Below are 23,898 nucleotides of genomic sequence, written 5' to 3' on the forward strand. Positions count from 1 at the left end.
GTAATTTGCCTTATATTGCAGGGTCAAGTGAAATTGCAAGTAGTTCATCTGAGAGCAATAAGAATTCATGCACCTGCTACTAGACTTATAACAGCCACCAAGGTTAGTTATGTAGTTAATGTCAGAAACGACCGTGACCTGCAAATAACTGATGACTTTCTAGCTCTAGCTAGAGTTTGTGATTACAGGTATAAAAGGTTCTGAAAATCTTGAAATAGGTGTTAGAGTGTGGGAGTCTCCAGAACCTGCACCCCATCTGCAGTCAGGAGTGACTCTCACTCAGCATGTAGAACAGACAGTTTATTAGTTGACAAGGACACGGCATGCTATAGACTTGTCAGTACGGCAGCCAGAAGCAGTCAGTACAATCCATTTTGGGGACAGGACGCCCCAAGGGGGACCACTGAGCCCAGACTTTGTCTCTCTCCCCTAGTCCAGACTAACTGCCCAGTTCCCACCCAAACCAGTCATGCCCCTCCCCCCTCCTTTGTCCTGTTTCAAGGAGAACAAAAGTGTCACCTGGTAGCTCTCATTATCACCAGACACTGATGCTACCTATCAAAACAAAAAGCAGTCAAGTGGCACTTTCAAGACTAGCAAAATAATTTATTGGATGAGCTTTCATGGGACAGACCCACTTCTTCAAACCATAGCCATACCAGAACAGACTGGATATTCAAGGCACAGAGAACCAAAAACAGTAATCAAGGAGGACAAATCGGGGAAAAAATGATCAAGGTGAGCAAATCAGAGAGTGGAGGGGTGCGGGGGGGGGAAGGTCAAGAATTAGATTAAGCCAAGTATGCAGAGGAGCCCCAGTAGTGACTCAGAAAATTCCCATCCCAGGATGCTACCTAGTGGAACTTAGAGAAACTGCAGGGAACCAAGGGTATCACGCCACCTAACCTGCAGAATGAAATCCTCACACGCCCCACTTCATTGTAGTAGGGTATACTAAACTGTGTAGGAACTGCAAAAGGACTTCCTTGGTCCTCTAGGACAGTAATCTCCAACCTTCCTAGGCAATTGACACCAGTTAACCAAATGCAGACTTTAGCTGACTACTGTTATGTTGTGTGGCTGGAACCTGGGCTGCTGCAACCCCCATTCTCACAATGATAAGTAACCTGAGCCCTACAGCGGCTTACAGCTCTTTGCTCAGCTGAATTGGAGCTGGAAAGTGACAGAGTACTAGGGTCCAACAGAGACACATCATTGAAGTGGGGAGAGGGAGCCTGGAATATTGGTCACAAATGCCTCAAGAAACAGTGCTTGTTGACAAGTATCAGAGAGGTAGCCATGTTAGTCTCCCCATTAGACTCTGACAAGGGCTCACATCCCCCATCTGATCTGACTTGTTTTTTCCTCTTTTGATAGTACTGTTGATACTGGGCCGTTTCCACCTTGCTGAATAGACCTTGTCAGCTCTGGCCCTCCCTCTTACTGTGACTCCACTCTTTAAATACCCCTCTGAAACCACCCCCCCACTCATGCATCTGATGAAGTGGGTCTTTGCCCACGAAAGCTTATGCTCCAAAATATCTGTTAGTCTATAAGGTGCCACAAGTGCTAGCTGAGAATCTTGCATCTAGGTTGCTGTTGTAAGACAGTTTCTGAAACATTTTAATACTTGGAATTTGGAAGGGTTCTCAAATCTCTGGTGTGTATAAGGTGAGAAGGAAGCCATGTGCTGGAAAGCAGAGAAAGTGAACTGGAAAAGGGAACTGCTTGTCTGCCTCGAAAGGACTGAGCATGCTCCATGGGACAGGCTTGCTTTGCTTGCTGTGTACAGCACCTCTCATTAGTCCAGGCAGTGGGGGGCTGAGTTTGGGTCTTCTGCACACAGGTATGTGCACTGAATGAAGGGGTTGGGATATTTACTCTGTGGATAGGTAATTAACAAGGTTGTATATTTGCAGTAATGTTAAGGGACTTCAGAGAGGTAGCCGTGTTTTAGTAAAAACAACAAGGAGTCCTCTGGCACCTTAAAGACTAACACAGAGGTGTCCAACATGTGGCCCGCGGGCCAGAATCCAGCCTGTGGAGCCTTTTTATCCAGCCCACAGCACCAGCAGCAACACCATTTTTAAAAGGCAGCTGAGTGGCTCCAAGCTGCATGTGGCTCTTTAAAGAGCCGTTTGCGGCACACACCGCTGCTGCCTGATTCCTACTGCGCTGACAGCATAGCACTCAATTTAATTGGTTTCAGTCCTATTGTTTCAGCATGGCAGGGCACTGAGAACTATCCCTACCGTGCTCTACATGTGGAGGGCTGGGGGAGCTGTGCAGCCACAGTGAAAGGGAGATGGTGAAGGAGCCGCGAGGGTAGCAGCATGTGGAGTCACTGTGCAAGATAAGTAAATCTTCAGTTTGGGGCTGCATGGGATTAAGCCTGGGGGCGGGGGTGGCTTGGGGCTGTGGGGAGGTTTAAGCCTGGGGGTGGCTTGGGGCTGCATGGGGGTAAGCCTGGGGGCTTGTGTTACTTTTTTACAGTATGAAATATTAATTGACCCGATGATGCTTAAAAAATGTGAATGTGAAGAAAATTAGACCCACCCATGTTATTGCAAAGTGAATAGTTTGATGTTTTATGTTGCAGTTAAGCCTGAGGACGGGGGGTTGCAGTTTGGGGCTGAAGGTGGTTAAGCCTGGGGATGTGGGGGAAGGGTTTAGGGCTGTGAGGGATTTAAGCCTGGGGATGGGCAAAGGTTTGGGGCGATGAAGAGTTTAAGCCGGAGGGTGGGATGGGGAGCGGCGGTTTGGGGCTGCTAGGGGATTAAGACTGAGGGTGGGTTTCAGGCTGAGAAGGGCTGAGCCTGGGGATGGGGAGGCCAGGCATGGGGCTGTTTTGTGTTTGGCCCCCAGAACATGTAAAAGTTTGCCATGTGGCCTCCAATGAAAAAGGATTGGATACCCCTGGACTAACACATTCATTAGAGCATAAGCTTTTGTGAGTTACAGTGCATCTGACAAAGTGAGCTGCAGCTCATGAAAACTTATACCCTAATAAAGGTATTAGTCTTAAGAGAAGAAGCTGTTGGTAACCATTCTTGGTAGTTAGTACAAACACTGACTATTTTTGAAGACTCGGTGGGTTAGTCAAAGTGTTTTTATCCACAAAACGACATGAACTAATAAATTTGTTAGCTTCTAAGGTGCCGCTGGACCACTTGCTGTTTTGAAGAGTTTATAGGTAATGTCTAGTATCACCATGCTGATAACTCTGAGCCCTGTTAATTCCTTTGTTTGCCGTTCAGAAGAACAGCCATGCTAGGTCAGTATTCATGGCCCAGTGTTCCAGCAGTGGCTGGTGCCAAATGTTTCAGTAGGAAATGAGCAATCCATCCCATGTTGGCCATTCCCAGCTTTTTGTAGTTTGAGGTTTAGACACCAGAGCATGGGATTGCATCCTGATCGTCTTGGCTAACAGCCATTGATGGACCATCCCCATAAACTTATCTAATTCTTTTTTGAACCCAGATATAATTTTGGCCTTCACAACATCCCTGGGCAATGAATTCCACAGGTTGACTTGTCTGAAGAAGTACTTTTGTGTGTCTTAAACCCACGTCTTGGTAACTTTCCTTGTTGATCACTGGTTCTTGTGTTTATGTGATGGGGTAAATAACACTTGCCTAGTCACTTTGTCCACATTAGTCATGATTTTATCACTCTCTATTATAATCCTCCCTAGAACAACAAGAAGTCCTGTGGCACCTTATAAACTAACAGGTGCCACAGGACTTCTTGTTGTTCTTGAAGATACAGACTAACACGGCTATTTCTCTGATAATAATCCTCCCTACTTATCTCTTTTCTAAAATGACCAATCCCAGTCTTTTTAATCTTCTCTACTCTGGAAGCTGTTCCACACAGAAATTAAGCCACTTTCAGACTGTAATGTAGGACACCTCAGCAATATGGCGAGTTCCTATGGCAACAGTATTTTTACTTTGCAGATGCCTGTTTATGTCATGGGTCTGACAAGCACTCTGACTCCATTTTCCTTTGGTAATGCTAACCCAGGGCTGATATTCCACTGGTCAATGAGCAAACGGGATGTCCTGAACCTTCTCCCCCGACACTTAGAGGTATGGAGCTGTCCACAAGATTGCAGTTAACACCCACATGCTGGCAGGTGGTGGGTGTCTAAAGGCAGTAGGGAAAAAGGCAAACTGCATTTAGAGTTCTTCGCTGTGTACATTAGCACTGCTTTGTGGATCATATGGTTGAGTGCTAGCATCCCTGCCATCCTGGCTTCATAAATTAGGACAGGAGGTGATCAGACCTTTACATTGGGCCCCACTTTTCATCCTTGCAATTAGGAAGGTCCCCCTAACTTGTCCAAAAGGCAGCAGCAGTCATCTAGAAATGATGCACCGCACTCCCTTGGTGGTGGTGACGTGGATGCTGCAGGGCCATGAGGGGAGCCAGTGGAAGCTGGGAGGGGGGGCCAGTCATGCTGTAGCCCCTTATAAAATGTCATGCCCCCCCACTTTGCACCAAGTGACCTCCCCTTCCTCCTCCTAGTCCTTCCTCAGAACAGAGGGTCTTTCACAAAGTCCTTTAAGCAGGCCTTCTGAACAGTGACCTCTGCGGTGACATTGCTGTGGGTATGTTTCAGATTGTGAGCTCCTTGGGGCAGGGACTCTTTAGCAAGAGAGCCAGTTGGTGCTGATCTTCATAGATCTTAAAAAGAACAGTACTAGGCTCCTCAAAGAGTTGCTCATCAACCGTTCTAACTGGATACAGTTAACTTATAATCACATCTGTCATCATACAGAAAAATATCCAAGGAAAAGTGACTTCTCCAACCCCACGCATGACATTTTCCTGCATTTTTCCTTTACTATAAATGCACAGTTGATCAGAGAGGCTTGTACAGTCTGTAATGACAATCCTGCCATCTCTCTGTCAGGCTTCCCTGCATGTTGTACCTGAGAATAACTTTGCTATGATTGTACATACTAAGGCAGCTGGGAAAACCAGTATTAAAGTGACAGTGCAATGTCTGAATGTATCTGCTGGTCAGTTTGAAGGAAACACTGCTGAACTCTCCGATGAAGTACAAATATTGGTAAGCTCCCCTGGTCACTCCAGACAAGATGTTTTACTTTCATGGGATGAATGATGTACAAGGCAGGATTTCATATCTGAAGCAAGGAGGATCAAGAAGACAAAGTCTAGGCAAGATACCAGGTCTGGCTGGCAGGCATGCTAGGGATGGGCATATGTATGGGCCACAAATGGAGAGGAGCATCACAAAAGATGCATTTTGCTCACAGTATGCTCAGACCGAGGTACACCCATCTCTGTGTGTTTCTGTATTTCTTGTTAACCGATACACATGATTAGTGGTGACTTCATTCATGCTGCCCAAGGAGTGAATACGGTTGGTGTGTAAGTCAAGCCCATGCTTGCTGCTGCATTGTTTCTGCTGCAAAGCATGGGAAAGTTCTAATGAGCTGGCCTGCCCACTTCAAGGCTATGTCTACACTAGCCCAAAACTTCGAAATGGCCGTGCAAATGGCCATTTCGAAGTTTACTAATGAAGTGCTGAAATACATATTCAGCACCTCATTAGAATGCCAGCAGCTGCGGCACTTCGAAATTGATGCGGCTCACCACTACATGGCTTGTCCAGACGGGGTTCCTTTTCGAAATGACCCCAGGAATTTCGAAATCCCCTTATTCCTACCTGCTGTTAGGAATAAGGGGATTTTGAAGTTGCCGGGGTCCTTTCGAAAAGGAGCCCTGTCTGAACAAGCCACACGGCGGTAGCCGTGTCAATTTCGAAGTGCCGCGGCTGCCGGCATTCTAATGAGGCGCTGAATATGTATTTCAGAGCTTCATTAGTAAACTTCAAAATGGCCATTTGCGTGGCCATTTCGAAGTTTTGGGGTGGTGTAGACACAGCCCAAATGTCCAGTCCACACTTTTGATATGGCCGTTATGGGTTTTCATGTAGATTTGACGCCGAAGTCTTCGGAGAGGGATAGCTCAGTGGTTTGAACATTGGTCTCCTAAGCCAAGAGTTGTGAGCCCAATCCTTGAGGGGGCCATTTAGGGATCTGGGGCAAACAGATTTAAAAAAAAAAATCCATCAGGGATGGTGCTAGGTCCTGCTGTGAGGGCAGGGGACTGGAGTCAATGACCTCTGAAAGTCCCTTCCAATTCTGTGGTATAGCTCCATATTTATACATCAACTCCTGCATAGCAGCAGTTTCAGTGACCAAGCTGGGTTCAGTGCAAGCTTGGCATTTTCACAATAAAAGCATATGTCAGCCATTAACTGGGAGAAAGTTCCTCATTTCCAGGATGGTCTAGGAGTAAGAAGGGAGAAAAAAAGCCCTGTGTTTCAGTCCTCTTGTTCTCTACTGTGCATGTAAATGGTGGTAGAGTCTGTCAGGCAGCAATCAGCTTGCATTTGCAATCTTAAAATGTGTTAATCCCTACCATGTCCTGTATAAAGTTATTGAGAGAAAATTATCCAGTTGCTACATTTTAATCACACCTGATAAATCTCTGTTCCCATGTGGGAAGGAGTCGCACAGGATGATCACATACTGTGCACAGAAGCATTTTGCTTCATTAGTCCTAAACATTCTAAACATCTGCTATTTAATTGAACACAGATGTACTTTTCTCTTTATAGAATGATGTGTTCTGTTCCTACAGGTGTTTGATAAGCTTCTGCTTTTCTCTCCTGAGTGTCCTGCAGAGCAGATTCTGATGTCCACAAACTCACAGCTCAAGCTGTATACCAACAGGTAAACAAAGAAAAGATCTTCCCTTCTGAACCCAGGAACTAGCTGATAGGAAAAATTTACCGCAGGGGTGCCCAGCCTATGGCCCATGGGCTGTACATGATTGACCAGAGCATGTCCTAAAGCCTGTAGCCTGCATCGTCATAATATACTAACAGCTGATTTATTAGCCTTTAGTTGTCATGTTTACATCATTAGTTTACACAAGTGTCTAAATAGACAATATTGTACATAGAAACAACCTAGCTAAATGCATACAAAAGAAGCCAAACTTAAAACATAAATCAATACAGGTGATGTTAAAATATGCAGAATTTGTTTGGCCCATGTGCCCCACCTGTGTAATATCTGAGTGCCATTCGTTTACAGCATATGTTCTTCCTTCAGAGCCTGGAGCTGTCCATCTCCTTTGCATTGCAGTCAACTTTTTATCTTCTTTCCAAGATCTACACAGACTTGCAGAATTCTGTTGCATGGCAGAGCCCTTTTGAGGAATGCTCAGTCTCTGAAGTTGCCTTAACATCAGTCTTTAAAGCCATATGTTGTGCGTATTAAGCACAATTCAAGCCTGGCACGTAGGGACTTAACTGAAATTTAAGTGTGGCACAGGCCCTGTGCTAGCCCCTGCACAGAGCTGAACTTCACTCATTGGCCATGTCTACACATATCCCTCCCTTTCAGAAGGGGCAAGTTAATGAAGCACTTTGGAATATGTTAATAAGGGGCTTACATGCATATTCAGTGCCTCATTAGCATAATGGTGGCCAGTCACGCTTGGAAAGTGCTGCTTTTGAAACCCAGACTAGCTGTATCGACTAAACAAATCGGGAATAAGGGAATTTTGAAGTGTGGGGTTTATTTCAAAGCACCTGTGTCTATACAGCTAGTCTGGGTTTCGAAAGCAGCACTTTCAAAGTGTGACTGGCAATTGTTATGCTAATGAGGTGCTGAATATGCATATTAGCACCTCATTAACCAGTTTCAAAGTGCCTCATTAACATGCCCCTTCCAAAAGGGAGGGGCATGTGTCGACATGGCCACTGAGTATTAAGACTACGTTGAGCTCTGTCAGTGCTAGATATGAACTGTTGGACAACTGCAGAGGCTTGTCTCTAGGGTGATTGCTTTTATGGTTCTATTCTTTTCTATTCTATTCTTCTAACTGTTCTATTGAAATTATAACGTGCTTTTTGAGAAGTGTGTCTCATGCCTTTCCACCCCCAGATGTGTAACATAACAGAGTGACCCTGAGCAGAGCTGGGTCTAACAAGCTGAGTATACTGTGTCTTCCTCATGCTGTCCATCAGTATGGGTCTCAAACGCTGATCTGTAAGTGAGTATGTTGTGCTGCCAGAAACCACTAGCTCAGCACTTTCATATCTCATTTAAATAATAATAATAAAGTATGCTAATCTGTGAACTGGAAGAGTTTAGAGGCACAAACATCCTGGGGAAGTTTTGAAATTGCTAGGTACAGGGCTTGTGTGAGAGAAGCCCTGCTGGAGTTGCTGAGGTTTCTCAAAACATCACTGCCCTCCATTTAGACTGAAATTCTTCACCTGGCATAGCCTAACCAAAGGTGTGCTCATTTTGTTCTTGACCTAGGGAGGGGGCAGCGCTTGTGAGCTCTCGGATCCTGCAGTGTTTCCCCAACTCTTCGGTCATTGAGGAACGTGGTCAGGGTCTCCTGAGAGCAGGAGCCATAACAGGCACTGCAGTGATAGAAGTAACATCTCTAGAACTTTTTGGAGTTAACCAAACCATCATAACTGGGGTCCGGGTAAGACTCACTGCAGGCATTTGCCAATACTGTTGCAAATGGATCCAGCATCTGATTTTTTCAAACCACTGAAACCAGCTGATGCTGAGAGATCAGGTACACATTTGATCAGGATCAGTGTTTGAGGGGTGAGTAAGGATCAGTGTTCCCTCTATTGTTTTCCATCTGTGTGGAATAAATTTTGTTGTGCACTGAGGCATGTGTGAATGTGCACCACCAGTAGAAACAAACCCTAGTTGTGGGCGCTCTGCTAATCAGCTAGGTGCCATTGGCCTCTCTCTTGAGTGCTCATACAAGCGCACGGCTCACAGGGAATACTGGTAAAAGCCCCTGGTTTGTGTTAGAGACCAGGTGAACTGCAAGGTAGATCTCCTGGCTTCTGCCTGAGGTCCCCCACTGACCCAATGTGGGACCTGGGAGGCCAGTCACATCACTTCTCTGAGCCTTAATTTACCCACCCCTAAAACGGGGGATAATGGGGTTTTGAGGTTTAGTGTTTGTAAATCAGCCCATTGCGTGAAAGGCCCTATGGAAGTGCAAGTATCTTTATCTGTTACTTTGTATTGTAGGGCATTGATAATTTAAGGGAAACTGAAATGCTTTGGTTGATGGGAGAATAAGCAAAACCCAAGTACTGCAGGAAGAGATGTTGATGGTTCAGTGGGTGGCACTGTTCCTTCTCAATTTGTTACAAACCATTGTGCATAACAAGGGGGTCTGTTTCGGTGGGAAAGACGTGAACTGCATGTGTGTTTGTAAAGTGACCTAATGCAGCATTGTCTCTTGCAGGTGGCGCCCGTGTCCTACCTGAGGATAAGCACCAGCCCCCAGCTCTACACCACTAGCAGCACATCTCTGATGGCCTTTCCTCTGGGGATGGCTCTGACTCTGACAGTTCAGTTCTATGACAATACTGGGGAGAAATTCCATGCCCAGAACACCCAGCTTTACCTGGCTTTGAACAGGTACAGTCCTGAGGAGGTGACCCAAGCTCCCAGGTAAAAGGTTAGCATTGCAGGTGGTAGGGGAGGTGAATCGTTGTGCATCTCAGGGCTAAAGAAGGGAGTTCTTTAGAAGTGAAAAGCTGGCTTGCTTGATTTGTTGTGCTGTCTTTGCTCTGGGAATTTCTTACTGCTCCGCAGCTGAAGCTCTGCTTGTTTTCTTTTAATTGGAGCTTCTTTGTTTTCAGAGATGACCTGCTGCTAATCAGACCTGGGAATAAGAATTACACCTACATCGCCCAGGCTGTGAACAGAGGCATGACAGTGCTGGGCATCTGGGATGAGAAGCACCCAGGCATGGCTGACTATATCCATGTGCCTGTGGAGCATGCCATTGAGCCAGACCTCTCAAAGCTCCTTGCGGTGGGAGATGTTATCTGTCTCAGCACCCCCCTTGTGAACCAAGAAGGTTGGTTTGTTGTTGTTTTTGTTCCTGCTGTGTTGTCTCTTTCCATTGTGGATTTTAGTGACTGTGTTAGGGCTCACAAGCTAAACAGAGCTAGGCAGCGCATACTTGGCTGGGAGACCATTTAAAGGGACATTGGAGCTGTGCTGGGGACTCTTCTGCAGAGTTGGAATGAGACTGGAGTCTCAGTGTGGAAAGAGGGGCCCATGTGCAGCTGAAAGTGCTGACTTGAAAGCAACATAAAACGGGCTGGGGTGGGGGTGTTCACTCCAGCATCCTGGCCAAATTCTCACCCAAACACACCCTGCTTTCATAAAGTCGTGTCCGATTGCAGGTTGGATTCTAACTTCTCCATTAACTCTGTGGTGACAGGACAAAGGCCAGTGTGGAATGTGAAGCTGCTCAGTGATGGGGTGGGAATGCATATCGACACCAAGGAGTTAACTGCAGACATGTCTGAGTGGTCTCCCTTTAACTTGCCACACCAGCAGGAGCCTATTCAGCTCATTTTGGCAGCCAGTGGTGAGGAGGAGAGAATGCATGCTGCATGGCTCTGGCGCCACTGCACGGGGAAAGCGGTGCCGGCGTCACTTCTGCACTAGGTTGACTTCTGGGATTGAGCACAAAGGGAGCTCTGTTGGGTCAGGTGGAAACCCTTTCCCTACAAGAGCCTCGCTTAGTGCAGTGAAGGGCTGCCACTGACAATTCCTAAATCTGCCCCAGAATGGAAAGTGTCAGCATCAGTGCGCACTCAGAAGAGTGGCTGCTTCTTACCCTCTCCTGGAAAGGGACCTAATCTTCCTCCTGCCTACATTGCTTTGTACACCACCGGGATCACGTTGGCATCAGTGGCTCCATCATAGATTGACACCAGTGCCAGTTAGCGTCAGGCCCATCTCTGCCCTCAATAGAAAGCACCCTCCCTTCTTCAGTGCTCTGGGATGCACCCTTTGATTTCAGGGCTGCCTTTCTCCCCAGACCCCTGTGGGGCACTTTACAGGCATTCAAGAGGACAGGCTGCATGGGCACTACTGGCTGCTGTTCTTTATACAAGGGGTCCTGCAGCTGCATTAAAACACTCAGCACGTGCAGTCTGTGCCCCTGCAGCGCCAGTTTTCTTACTGACTCCTCATCCCTGCACAGTAAATTAGGCTTTGATGGTGCCTTAGGAACAAAAGGTAACCAGAGCGCCATCCCATGGAATGCCAGGCCCTTGCCTTCCTCCTGTAAAGCCTAATTCGAACATTCATGCAACTCAGTCACCCTAGAAATTAGCCTGCATTCTTACGGTACTGTTTTAATCCAGCAAATAGGATTTCAAGACAGCATTTGAGATCAAAGTGTATTGCACTGGCAGGAGTGTTTGTGCAGATTTTGTGATTTATTTGAAAGGTTCACTGTGATCTCCAAGAATACAAGTTCTGTGAGTGTGGCCTATGCTGTATGAACTCTGTGACCGTGCTGTAGGGGAGGTGCTGTCTGAAATATATTCTCAGCATGGTCTGTAATCCCTTTGATACAGTGGAACTGACTAAAGGAATCTGGTTTATGACTTGGTCTTTACAGGTGAACCTGGGCTGTGGCAGGTCTCCCCCACTGGCATTCTTGAGATGGACCCTGTGAGTGGAGCAGCATTTATAAAGAATGCTGGGACAGCTACAATCTTTCACGACATTCCAGGGATAGTGAAAACATACAGAGAGGTATTTCTTCCTATACACTTCCATAGAAGAGGCCAGCTTGCTGCTGCTTGTACCAAGGAAATTCTTCCCATAAATTACTTACATGTTGCCCCCATGGCAGCTAGTCTGTATTTCTCTTGGAAGCAGTTGTTCGTAAGAATGCACACCCTATACTTAGCAACTGTAACCAGTGCAATTAGCCTGGTGGGTGAAGACGGTGCTACAGAAGCAGACAGTCTGTACTGTAACTTGACATGAGTTTAATTTGCAAACCTGGATTCAGTTCCTCTGTAAGAAAAACAGGACTGTAAGTAAACTAACTGGGTCTTTAAAAAGACACTAAGAGCTCTATTACACCAGTCAGACAGTGAGAAGGGAATGTAGTGTAAATTACAGTCAGGTCCCAAAAGTAAAAAATGGGCTGATTCTGGAAAATGGGAGAATGTTCAGTAGCAGAAGTTACAGCAATAAAACTACCCACTGTCCATATGAATACAGCAGTCTGGTGGACCCGGAGTTACACTCTGTTTTAATGTTTTAGGTAGTTGTCAATGATTCATCCAGATTAAGCCTCATTCTTGGTCCCAAAAGTTACCTAACCAATACTCCTAATGCGACTGAATTCTGGGTTTTCATTGCCACAAGCAGTGCAGGAACGAGCCTCAGAGGTAAGACCTATTAATGCTGGCTCATAAATTCCTCCATCTTGGCTTAAATTAAACTACAGCATTTAATAGAGTAGCTATGGTGTTTGTTCTGTGAGAAATCAAATGTATTTATTTATAGTACCCTCATATTTGAGAGAAACTGCGTTGTAGGTCTAAAAGCAGTTTATAAAGCTGGGCCTCTAGCTCTTTATTCAAAGTCAGGGTAAGTCTATACTAGGAAAATAAGTTGATTTCAGATATGTGGTTCTAGCTACAGCATTTGTGTAGCTAGAATGGATGCATCAGAACTGACTTATTTCCCTAATGAAGACTGAGCCTCCATAGTCTCGCATCAACATCCCTTACTCCACACAATAGCCTGGAATCCAGCGGCAGCAGCCAAGCCCAGAGAAGTCAATTTTGCTGCGTCTTCACTGGATGCACAAAACTGAATTCCAGAAGGTCAACCGCTAACGTATCGATAGTCTGCTCAGTACAGTAGTCCCTTGGGATATGCGAGAATTGCGTTACACACAACTCTTGTGTATCCCAAATTTCAGGTAAGTCAAAGTGTTGTGGGGAGGCTTGGACGCTGGGTTGGGGATGAGGAGTTAAGCTTGCGGGGGTTAGGGCTGCGGGGGGGGCGGCGCGCAAAAGGGTTGAGTTGAGCCATGGTGTGTGGGGGTTGGAGCTGGGTCTGCGGAGGTTGGAGCAGGGTCCATGGGGGTGGGGAGCAGGGGGCTGGAGCCCAAGCCCCGTGCACCGGGATCTGGGAGCCCTGTGCACAGGTTGCAGCTGATCTGGGGCTGTGGGGGGGAGGGCTGATCCTGGGGGAGGGACAAGGGGGTTTTAGCCCCGCTAGCTGCCTGCAGCAGTGGGCAGCTAGAGGCACTAAAACCCTTCTCCCTACCTTTCCAGAGCAGAGCCGTTGTCAGCTTGACAGCAGCACTGCTTTGGAAAGCAGCTTTTAGCACACTGGGCTGCCCGTAGGGGCAGGCAGCCAGGCGAGCTAAAAGCCTTCCCCCTACCTTTCCAGAGTGGTGCCTAGCGTCTCTCTGGGAAGGCAGGGAAGAAGCTCTGCAGCTGCAGGAAGCTAGGCAAACTGACAGCCACACGTCTTCAAGTTGTGTGAAACCCGCATTAAGGTGCATGTCGTGAAACTGGAAGACATGTAAAGCGGGGACGTACTATATAGACAAGCCCTCAGAACAAACCCTGCAGATATTAATGGTAGTCCATTGATCCGATGATAACCCTGCAGATTTTATAACTTGGAAATTAGGTGAATTTTGCAGCTCAACCTGTGTAACTGCTGGACTACACAGTCTCTATGTAAAAGAATAAATGGACATAAATCAGACATCAGGAACGGTAACATACAAAAACCTGCAGGAGAACAATTCAGTCTCCCTGGACACTCAGTAACAGATTTAAAAGTAGCCATCCTACAACAAAAATTCAAAAATAAAATGGAAGGAGAAATTTCTGAGCTGCAACTAATTTGCAAATTTCACTCCGTCAACCAAGGATTGAACAGAGAATGGGAGTGGTTGGCCTATTACAAAAGTTGTTTCTCCACTCTTGATGTTTGCACCTCCACATTAACATCTGACAATGGGCCACGTCAACTGACTGAACTGACTTATTTTCTTTTAGGGGGCAAGGAGAGCTCAGTGATTTGCGCATGGGCCTGCTATACCCTGGGGTTGTAAGTTCAGTCCTTCAGGAGGCCATTTAGGGATTGGGACAAATAGATGCCAGGAATGGTGCTTGGTCCTGCCAAGAGGACAGGGGACTGAACTACATGGCCTCCAGAAGTCCCTTCCAGTTCTAGGAGATGTGTATCTCCAACTACATCTTTTTTTTCATATCTTTTCCTCTCTTGATGCTCACAACTCCACATTAACTGCCAATAATGGGCCATATCCACCCTGGCTGAATAGACCTTATCAGCTCTGTCCCTCCCCTTGAGACCCCCCTCTTTAAATCCTCCTCTGAACACCCCCCCGACTCATGCTTCTGATGAAGCGGCCTTTGCCCATGAACGCTTATGCTCCAAAATACCTGTTAGTCTGTAAGGTGTCACAGGACTTCTTGTTGTTTTTGAAGATACAGACTAACTCGGCTACCTCTCTGATACAGATCACTAGTTCATCCTATTTGTCCTTCTAAGAATATCAGAATTAGTAATCATTTCTCAAGTAAAGTAGGAAATTCTTTAATGTATGCCTGGCCTGGCTTCCTTCCCTCCAATTATAGCTCAGATATCACTGAATGGAATTAGCACCATAATACATTACAAAAGGACAGGGCCTATTCTTATACTGTTAGTAACCATTTCCATTTCCGAGCTCTAGGTTTTAAGTAAGAAAAACATTCTCTTTCAAGCACAGCTTTGTACTTTGCTATTGAAATGATTGTATGCATCAGGAACCTACTGGGAAAGACTCTACTGCCTAGGAAGTATAGGTAGAATGTAAATTACAGACTGACCCCTCAGTCCACCACAGAAAGCTTCGTCCCTTAGGGTTGCTAGAGAGACCCATTGTGGTAATACTGGCTTGCTTATTCTTGCTTTCTCTTTCTTCCAGGTCCATGCAACCCTCCTCAGGCTCATGCAATCACTCATCTGCTTCACCCAGAGTCTCAACTGCTCTGTCAAGTTGAGTTCAGCAGCACAGTGCTGCATATTCCAGCCAGTGAAGTCTTTCATGTCCGTTCGCACTTCAGTGTTGAAAAAGGTAGGCATGCTGGTCCCCTTCAAGGGGACAGGACACCAGGGTTTTCCCTTCCCACAAAATTCCATTTCTCTGCGGGACTGACATTAAGGCTTCATGCACAGATTGTTTCTGCTGACTTCTCTTGGCATTGGGTAAGAAGAGGCACCATGAACTCTCCTTTTCTCTCACCCTTTTTTGTTTTCCAGTGATAGATGCTTATGTGTTTAAAAACAAGTAAATGCAGCCACCTGAGTGTTGACTCTTGGTTCTCCCTATCTTGAATTAGGTCTCTATGCCTGCATAATCAGTGCTAAACCCCAGTCTGAGGAAGTCCTGCTGGCTTTGAGTTTTGCTGAGGCCTCTGTACATGTGATAGTCTGTTTCTTCAGTGAACAAAGCAAGGATGGAATGCAAAGAATCCTGGTTCCCTTCCTCCCTGCATTTTATCTCAATCAGTCGGAACTGGTTTTTAGCAGCAAACAACTAAATGGCAAGATCAAAGTGCTAGGAACTAAGGCAGTGTTAGAAAAGCTGGAGGTACATAGAAAGGTTTCTCTGACCCTCCGTTCTTGGGGAATACACATACATGCTAAACAGAAGGGAGAATCTGATCCCCTGTGTGCTAGGTTTGGTCGGAGCAGGTTAGTCTGTATTCCAACAAAACAAAAAGGCAGTCATGTAGCACTTTAAAGACTAACAAAATAATTTATTAGGTGATGAGCACTCCTGGGACACACTCACTTATATTTCAGATCTGAAGAAGTGGGTCTATCCCACAAAAGCTCATCACCTAATAAATTATTTTGTTAGTCTTTAAAGTGCAACATGACTGCTGTTTTGTTTTGTTGGAATTCAGACTAACACAGCTACCTCTCTGTTAATACCTAGCAATGCATAACACTAAACAAAAACAAGATTACATATTAAGAAGCAAACAAATGTATGCAGAGTACTTTATTTACCAACAGCAGTAGTGTAGTACACTGTAGACTTATAGTGTATTTGCTGTACTTCTTTGTATTTACTTTCATACTCTACTTATGGAAAATATAAGTAAAGGTTACGTATGGTTAAAATGGAACTCTCAGATAACCAGCATGTGATAGAATGCTGTATATGAAAGAGTTTACTGTAATGGAGACCTGCACCTTTTCACGTCAGGAGCTGGGGGAGTGCGGGGGGGAATGTGGGCAGGTAGGCAAGGCAGAGCCTAAGTTACAGTAACCCCACTGCTAGGCAACCCATATGTCCAGTGGTAAACAGATGTTCCTGTTTTGGGGTGGGTTGTCACCTGTCTGATGATAAAAGAAAATCAGATGGGTGTAGGCAAGGAAAAGGAGCTTGCCATGCCACCCACCTGGCCTCACACAATGTCCAAGGTCACACTCCTCAGGGGTAGGAGGTCACAGTCTTCAAAGTGGCACCTGCCAGGTGGCGCTGCCCAGTGTGTGCTGTGTGTGTAAAGCCATGCCAGCAGGCCCAGGCCATTTCTGGACGTCCCGGAATGTCTGGTATTCTGCTTCCCAATGCAAGTGGTTGAGTAATGGTAATTACAGGAATACTTTGTGTTATCACTACTACATTGTTGTAAAGAACTTCACTATGCTGTGTCCAGGTGTGGAACAGCATACAGAACTGACTTGCATTGTGTGTTTCCCTTTTAAATAACTGCTTCTTGTGTGTTTTCAAAGATCCACCCCAGCTGTCCTGTGATAATAGTGCAGAGGCCTGAATGGTCACCCAACATGCCTGGACTTGTCTCCTACCCACTTAGTGTGGTCAATCTCACATCTCTCCAGCAGATGGCAGGCCCCATCTTCATCAATGTCTCTTGTGCTCTCACAGGCCAAAGAGTTACCCTACCAGTCAGAGTTCTGGCAGGGCAGCATATGCTCAGTAAGTACCAGCTGGTCTTTGTACCACCCAAGCGGTGTGCTTGTTCCTGGATCCAGCCTAGTCTGCTCTCCAGTTACAGTAAAGTGAAACAGTCCATCTGATGGTTTCCAGCCTGAACCTGTGGGAGCTATTTTAACTTTCATTGTCTGTAGGAGAAGCTGAGTGCCCACCCCCTGGGGACTAGTCCTTTGGAATACTGACTCAGTCACAAGGGGTTTCCCATTCTGTTTATTTCATGGTGAGCTGGATACAAGGAAGAGACACTCCCTTGGTGTGGACAGTAGAACTCAGGGTGGGAGCTGAGTTTTATGGCACTGCTAGTCTGTCCCCTTTTTGTCACGGCTTCCTGCTCTGTCCTAGGTTAATAACCACACAAAGCAGTTTCCATCCAATTTCATTCCATAGGCTACATTGTTGTGGTGTTGGTCTGAATCTATTCCAAGTGAACAAATGGGACTCTCAGACTGAAACTGAATTACTCTCAGCCCATGAGATGGTTCCTCCAAGTCCCACTGAGGCACTTTGACAGGGGCCTGAGCCAGGAAGCTTTCACTGTAGTTGTTTATGTTGCACCAAGTCTAGGGAGAAAACTTCTTTGCCTAAGGTTCTCTCATCAAATTCCTATGGAAGGGAGAAACAATTTTGAAATAGCTTTTTTAATATTCCCTTTCAGTTCTTGCAACAAAGTTTAAGGGGGGTTAGAGAAACCAGGAGTCTGCTTACAGCCATGACTAATTATATTTTTTTCTGGAAAATGTTAGGTCAGTGCAAGAAAGCTGACATGGTCCAGCAGCTTATGGGCTCTTACCAGATCCTTCTCTTTACCCTTTTTGCTGTTTTAGCATCAACATCTGTCATCTTTCTCAGTAAGTGAAAATACAAGAGGTTTGCAGTTAATTATTAAATGAGGGGAAAACCTTTGTGTTTGTTCAGTTTGAAAACCCACCAGATACAGCTCAAACTACTTCAGAGCATGTCCTGAAATAAAATACTTCTAGCACATAAAGGGTTTATATATTCTCCTGCCCACCCCCCACTGACAAGTAAGAGAGATATAGGTAAATAACTAGCCATCTGTAATGACCATATAAAGTAGGCAGTCCCCCCCCCCCCCCCCCAATAAATGCCATGTAGCTTAGTGAACCTCCCTTTGAAGGACGATAGGCTAAGTTCCTGCTACTGTGCTCACAGCCTGTAGTTCTTGAGCTTTAGGCTGCTGGGTTATGCTGCATGCAGCGGGAGGGCTAGGCTCATACCCGTATTACACTGTATTTCTGATATGAAACATCACAGCTCTCTGCCCCAGGAGATTGTGCGCATGTGCATAAACACACATTGCTCTGAGCCAGTAATAATCCAGTCTATGGCCTATATAGAACACTGGAACTGCACAAACCTTGAGACGTCAAATGCATTCCCTGCACCAAACCCCATATTGTCCACTGGCGTCCAACACACTGGCTAGTTGGCTTGAATAAATATTTTTCAGACTGAGGCTAGTCTGCTACCTTTAGAACTGGTTGGACACCTCCAATCTAGGCCACACCTGACAAGTGTTTGTCAGACCTCCTCTGAGATCTCCACAGCTGAAGATTCCACAGCCTCCCTAGGCAGTTTATTCCAGTGTTTAACCACCATGCCTGTTAGGAAGCTTTTTTTGTAATTGCCAACATAAACGTCCCTTGCTGCAGTTTAAGCCCCTTGCTCCTTGTTTTATCCTCAGATTAAGGAGACTATTTTTTCTCCCTCCTCTTAGCACTGCTTTAGATACTTGAAAGCTGTTATTTCATGACATTTAATAAGTTCAGTTCCTCAAGGGTTTGCACTCTCCATGGAAAAGCCAAATGTGTGTCTACACACGAACAAGAAGGCCTGTGGCACCTTTTAGACTAACATATTTTGGAGCATGAGCTTTCGTGGGCAAAGAGCCACTTCATCACAAAAGCTTACGCTCCAAAATATGTTAGTCTATAAGGTGCCACAGGACTTCTTGTTCTCAAAGATACAAACTAACATGGCTCCCTCTCTGATACTTCTCTACACATGGTCAGCGTGGAGCAGAGCTGAGGTAGTATACTGGCAAAAGGCAGGCTGATGGATATATAAAAAGTGCCACATGGCCCCTTGTTTCACCTGGTAGCTTTGTACTTGGATTTTTTCCAGCAGTGCCAAAATGTACATTCTGTTCTTTGACACACCTGCATGAACAGTAAGAACAGACTGACATGCACAAGCTGTGGGAAATCTGTTCATCAGAAATCTCCTTTGCCTCTGACATGAGTGCATTGGTTTAGTTAAACTTGTGGTAGAAGCTCAGACCTTTGTGTGGTTTATTGTACTTCAGTCAAACCTGTAATTGACTGAAGCTGAACATTACATCTCCATGTGGAACAGTCCAGAAAGATAGTCAAATCAAGAAGTATCAAGTCAATGCACCTAAATTAAAGCATCTTAACTCCCCCTGTGTCATTCAGGAGTAGAGGCTGATTCCTTGCAGAAATAGGCCCTGGCTCCTGAGCGGCCAAAGCAGTCTTGTGTTGGTCGCTTAAGTCACAATTTACTCAAACTATACACAAACATTTAGTGTAGGGATGACACCAGCTTCAAGCCTGGTCTAGACATTTACCAAATTGGTTATTTTTGCAGCATACAATGCGTTTCTCACCAGAGTGCAGAATGTACCTATTGTGTACATGCCAACCTCAACTCCACCTCAGCCAGGTAAGGTGGGATACTCCATGAAACCTGTGTAAAAGCTGCATACATACGTATCTAGAACATGCTTTGTAGAGGTCAGTAGCTTGTCAGTTGCTTAAGATAAGGTGAGAAACTTGTGCTTCCTTCCCCACAGCCTATTTGCTGTAAAACAAACTCACCTGTCTAGCTCTGGAACAGCCAGACATTAATTCAGCTAGCAGCAGGCACTTCTTGTTGGCCCAAGGTTTTACAAACTATACAATGCAATATCTTCTATTTAAGGGTACCAACAAAAGTTGACCCATGACGATATTTCCCCCCACACTTTTTCCAAGTACAATAAAGGGCTTAAAGTTTTCAGAGCACCAGCTGTCTTCAGTAAGACCCTGTCTTTTTTTTTGTCAATTGATATACAAGTAGTCCAATATTAAACAGAATAACCTCTCTCTCCTTACCTCTAGGCTATTCAAATCCTCCAGCCAGTGCTCCACCACACCCTGGCAGAAACAGGACACAACTATGGCTTTGGAGTGTACGAAGAAGGCACTACTGAAACCATGCCTTTTTGTACAATAAGTGTCTAAGCATGATGTGGTGTGTGTAGTTCTTAACTAGGTGTCACAGCACCTGCCTGCCTCTGTGAGAAAACAAGCTGACTATCACCTGTAGGCCACAGTGATGAGCACTAGTCAGTGCCCACCCATGTTGCAAAGGCAGAATAGGGCTCATGGCATTCTATTGTAATAGTGTGGTACAACCTGCCACCAAAACACTCATGCTTCTGGCCAGAAAGGGTCGGGGGGGTGCACCCAGAATCTACCCAGCAGTTTGACTTTTAGACCTTTTACAGGCCTGTAAGCACTTGCATAGCATTATACATTACAAACAGAATTTGGGGGTCTGCCTGTAAAGATCAGGGTAGTGAAATAGTAGCAAAGCATCTTATTGTGGTTTGAAGAACGTTTTATTATCGCATGTGAAAGCCTGCACTCAGCAGGGCAGAGTGGTTGATACTTCCACTTCAAGGGGGAATATTCTGAAGTCTTAAAGGGTGGGGTTAGAGCCTACCACCACTGTCACTTTAAGGCAAACACATGCTCATTGCACATGCAAATTCTTTCCCTGTTCAGGACCATCACATCATGTTGCACATAAAAAGCAGTCTGGAGTCAAACTGCCCAGAAAGGGAGTGTTCTCTCATGCCTGGTGGCCTTGACATCCCCAGAAGAGGACAATGTAACCATGAGGACTCAGTTAAACAGATGAAACTGTTTTATCCAAAATTTATTGACAGATGGATGAAGCTACAGGGACAGTATGAAAGTCACATTCCATAGACATTTTAAAACCCTTCTGCTTGCACCTTGACAATGTCACTCTGTGGCTGAATCCCATCCTCCGGAGACATCTGTATTTGTCTGTGCCCCAACTGTGCAGGTAGTCCCACCCATCTTAGACACACCTTAGTTTAGTGCTGCTTTCGTCGGAAGGAGCATCCTAGATGAGGAGAGAACAGTAAATAACCCCAAGCACCACACCAGCCTGCACAGGGTTGGAGGGTTCTTAAATCCTTTGTCTATAGTACACTGACATATATTCCATTTTTTCCATCCATGCACAGAGTAAGTGTTGTGTGTACCACTAACGAACATGCAGCCAGCTGAAGAGGGTGCTCTCCTGGTCAGCATCTGACTCTCTCCTATGTGGCCACCACCCAAGCACACAGCTTTTGGGGAAACACTGGTGCTACCCCACAGGAGGGGGACAGTAGCACAAGGCCTTTGGGGACCATGCCTGAGGCAAACAAGGTTCTCATTGCTCAGCAAGACCTCAGGCAGCTACAGCCCACAGTCAAATCCATTGTCAGAGCCATCATTAGACAATTAACTGTAGCAGAGCCTGCAAAACATGGAACTTCCTGAGATAAGCCAAGCATGGCTCAACCACCAAGGCCAGCAGTAAAATTTGAATGTTTGCAGTGACCCTCTTAGGGAGGCCAGAAAATAACTAACCCCCAAAGCAAAGGGTTCAAGAATCGCAAGATTTCTAGTAAATCTGTCCCTACTATCTACACTAGACACTAACTTCACTGATTACTTAAAAGGACCATCAGTTAGCAAACCCACTCCCTCCAAGCACTTCAGGCACCCACAAGCCAGACCCAGACTTGCTCTCAAGTGCTACCCAAGATTAAATTCAGAATCAACGGTATTATCCGTAACACAGAGTGCAGATGCAGTGAGAACCGAGATACACGTTCCATGCTCAGAACAGTTTAAGATGCTCAGATTAAAAGAGCTGGAGAAAAACAGGATATTAGGTAGTAGATTTTTTAAGTATAAAATCTTGTTTACCTTCTGTAAGCCTTGCCTTTCCTCCAGTAGGCTGGCACAACACAGTTGAGCAGCCAACACAGAGAACCACAGTCTGTGCATGGCTGAATACAGTGGTGATTTTATAGCAACCTGAAACAAAGTAAAAGTGTGAGAAGAGCCAGGCCAGGGTTGTTTTCACTGATGAAGGCCAGTTTTCTCATTTGTTCCAAGTGGAGAAATACTTCATTTTCAGCAGCCCAGTGCTTGCTGCAAGCTGGTGGTGACAGAGAAGAGGGTTAAGGGAGACTCTAAAAAGTGTTTCAACAGTCATGCCAATACTAAGGGCAGGCGTCTTGCAAAACAAACCTTTAAAAACTGCATTTTAAACGGTGGTAGTGGAGACTGGGAGCCCTCTCCCTGGGCCTCCAAGGAAAAAAGTCAGTTGTCCACTAGCTACGCTGAACCGGCTAGCACCAAACACAATGGGGATGAGGGAATCCCAGAGCGGGTACTACCCAAGAGGCACAAAGAGGCTCGTGCTTCGCTACGATTGCCCGGGGGAGTCTTTTTGTCGGGGTGCACATGCGTTGAAGAAAGACTCAGCGCCCGGACTCCAGAGAAAAGATGTACGGGTCTGTCCAAGAGGGCCCCGGGTTCCCCTGGGCCTGCTCTCCCCTAGTGCGCGCCGCACGCTAGCCCCTGTGCGGCGCTCAGCCCCGCAAAGGCGTCAGCCCCCACCGCCTCTCGAGCGTTCGGAGAGCGTCAGCTCCGCCGGCGGCTCGGGGCAGGGGCCGGGGCACAGCCCGGGGGCTCACCTGGGCACTTCACGTCCATGAAATAGGAGTTCGGACTCTGAACCAGGCGCTTCTTCTTGTGTTTCCGCTTCTCCTCCTCGGGGGAGGGATGCAGCAGGTCCTTCGCCAGCTGCAAGCCGAGCGCCGCGGGTTAGGCCGGCCGGGGGACCCCCCGCCCCAACCGCCCCCCGCCGCCATCTTGGTCCCTCCCCGCCGCCATCGCCCCGCTCCACCGCCTCCCGCTCCCGGTCGGGTCCGCGCCGCCCGCCCCGCGAGGCCGAGGCCGGGCCCAGCCGAGCCGAGCCGAGCCGAGCCGAGCCTGGGGGCAGCGGGGCCAGGGCCGCTCGCCCGCACTCACAGGCATGTCCGCGTGCAGGCAGCCGCGGCCGAAAAGAGGTCGCGGCCGGAAAGCGGGGCGCCTATATCCGCTCCGGGGTTCCCCCGCACGGGCGGAAGTGAGGATTCGGCGCGGCCTCGCTGCCATCTTGGAAAGGTCCGGGTGACCAGCCAACGTGCAAGGGGAGCTCGCGAGGACGCTATACGGTCATTACGTACGGTCGGCGTCGCCATGCCACGAAGGTCGAGTCCCTCACTCGCACGCACGCACGCACGCACGCACGCAGCCGGCCATGTTCAGAAGGTCGGCCTGTTCACAGGCTGAGGGCGTGGGTAATGACGCCATCTTGGGAAGGTCGGGGGGCAGGCTGCTGAGGCGCCCCCTATCACCGTGCCTCAGGGTCCCGCCCGGAGGATATGGGGTGTCTGGGGCAGAGGTGGTACCTGTGCGTCTCCGGCAGCTGCGGCTTTTCAGGCGGACGGAAGCACCGGTCCTCACCCACCACTCAGCTCTCGCTGTTGGCTCCTAGCCGGTGTTGTGCGTTACAGCGACGCATCCCCCGGGCACCTGCGTCAGCCCGCAGGCGGCACACGCGGAGCGGGTCTGGTCTGTCGCACACACCGACCTCGTGGAGGGACCGGGTCCTTCGCCCTTCGGATGCCCGGTCTCCACGGCCGACCAGGAGGTGCGGTGCTGCAAATCGACAGCGCCTGCGAAGGCGGAGGAAGACGCCCCACTGCCCTGTGGCTTATCCTGGGAAGGAGCAAAGCTCAGGGCGTAAACCCTGACAGAAAACCCGGAGGGGAGGCCTAAGGCGGTTCTGTGCCAACTTCTGGCATTGACCCGGCAACTCCTG

The 23,898-nt window shown here is 47.1% G+C and overlaps 2 protein-coding genes across 5 annotated transcripts in view; one reads left to right on the forward strand and one right to left on the reverse strand.

Moving 5' to 3' along the window:
- NUP210L (nucleoporin 210 like) overlaps positions 1 to 20,404 on the forward strand; it is a 59,128-nt gene extending 38,724 nt beyond the window's left edge. For 3 of the 4 annotated variants that reach the window (XM_074980504.1, XM_074980505.1, XM_074980506.1), the window contains 13 exons: positions 22 to 102; positions 3,960 to 4,091; positions 4,919 to 5,077; positions 6,679 to 6,770; positions 8,373 to 8,547; positions 9,337 to 9,512; positions 9,737 to 9,957; positions 11,521 to 11,657; positions 14,875 to 15,024; positions 16,695 to 16,899; positions 17,661 to 17,765; positions 19,546 to 19,620; positions 20,058 to 20,404. In XM_074980504.1, coding sequence (XP_074836605.1) covers positions 22 to 102; positions 3,960 to 4,091; positions 4,919 to 5,077; positions 6,679 to 6,770; positions 8,373 to 8,547; positions 9,337 to 9,512; positions 9,737 to 9,957; positions 11,521 to 11,657; positions 14,875 to 15,024; positions 16,695 to 16,899; positions 17,661 to 17,765; positions 19,546 to 19,620; positions 20,058 to 20,149 — 1,800 coding nt within the window. In that variant the 3' untranslated portion in view covers positions 20,150 to 20,404. Of the gene's footprint in view, positions 1 to 21; positions 103 to 3,959; positions 4,092 to 4,918; positions 5,078 to 6,678; positions 6,771 to 8,372; positions 8,548 to 9,336; positions 9,513 to 9,736; positions 9,958 to 11,520; positions 11,658 to 12,177; positions 12,305 to 14,874; positions 15,025 to 16,694; positions 16,900 to 17,660; positions 17,766 to 19,545; positions 19,621 to 20,057 lie in introns of all 4 variants that reach the window. The other variant, XM_074980503.1, reaches the window with a different exon arrangement.
- Positions 20,405 to 20,862: 458 nt separating this feature from the next.
- Positions 20,863 to 23,113, reverse strand: RPS27 (ribosomal protein S27). Its single transcript, XM_074980507.1, has 4 exons — positions 23,064 to 23,113; positions 22,727 to 22,835; positions 21,951 to 22,061; positions 20,863 to 21,093 (listed from the first exon to the last, which is right to left on the reverse strand). The coding sequence occupies exons 1-4, from the start codon at positions 23,067 to 23,069 to the stop codon at positions 21,065 to 21,067; spliced, it is 255 nt and encodes an 84-aa protein (XP_074836608.1). The 5' UTR covers positions 23,070 to 23,113; the 3' UTR covers positions 20,863 to 21,064.
- Between the last annotated feature and the right edge of the window lie 785 nt (positions 23,114 to 23,898).

The sequence above is a fragment of the Carettochelys insculpta genome, chromosome 30, assembly GCF_033958435.1.
Source record: "Carettochelys insculpta isolate YL-2023 chromosome 30, ASM3395843v1, whole genome shotgun sequence".
NCBI classification, from domain to species: Eukaryota; Metazoa; Chordata; order Testudines; family Carettochelyidae; genus Carettochelys; species Carettochelys insculpta.

Coding starts and splice junctions, on each gene's coding strand:
- RPS27 (XM_074980507.1), bottom strand. Junction 22,062..22,726: donor CATGGACGTGAAGTGCCCAG/GTGAGCCCCCGG, acceptor ACTTTGTTTCAG/GTTGCTATAAAATCACCACT. Junction 21,094..21,950: donor AAAGGCAAGGCTTACAGAAG/GTAAACAAGATT, acceptor CTCCTCATCTAG/GATGCTCCTTCCGACGAAAG.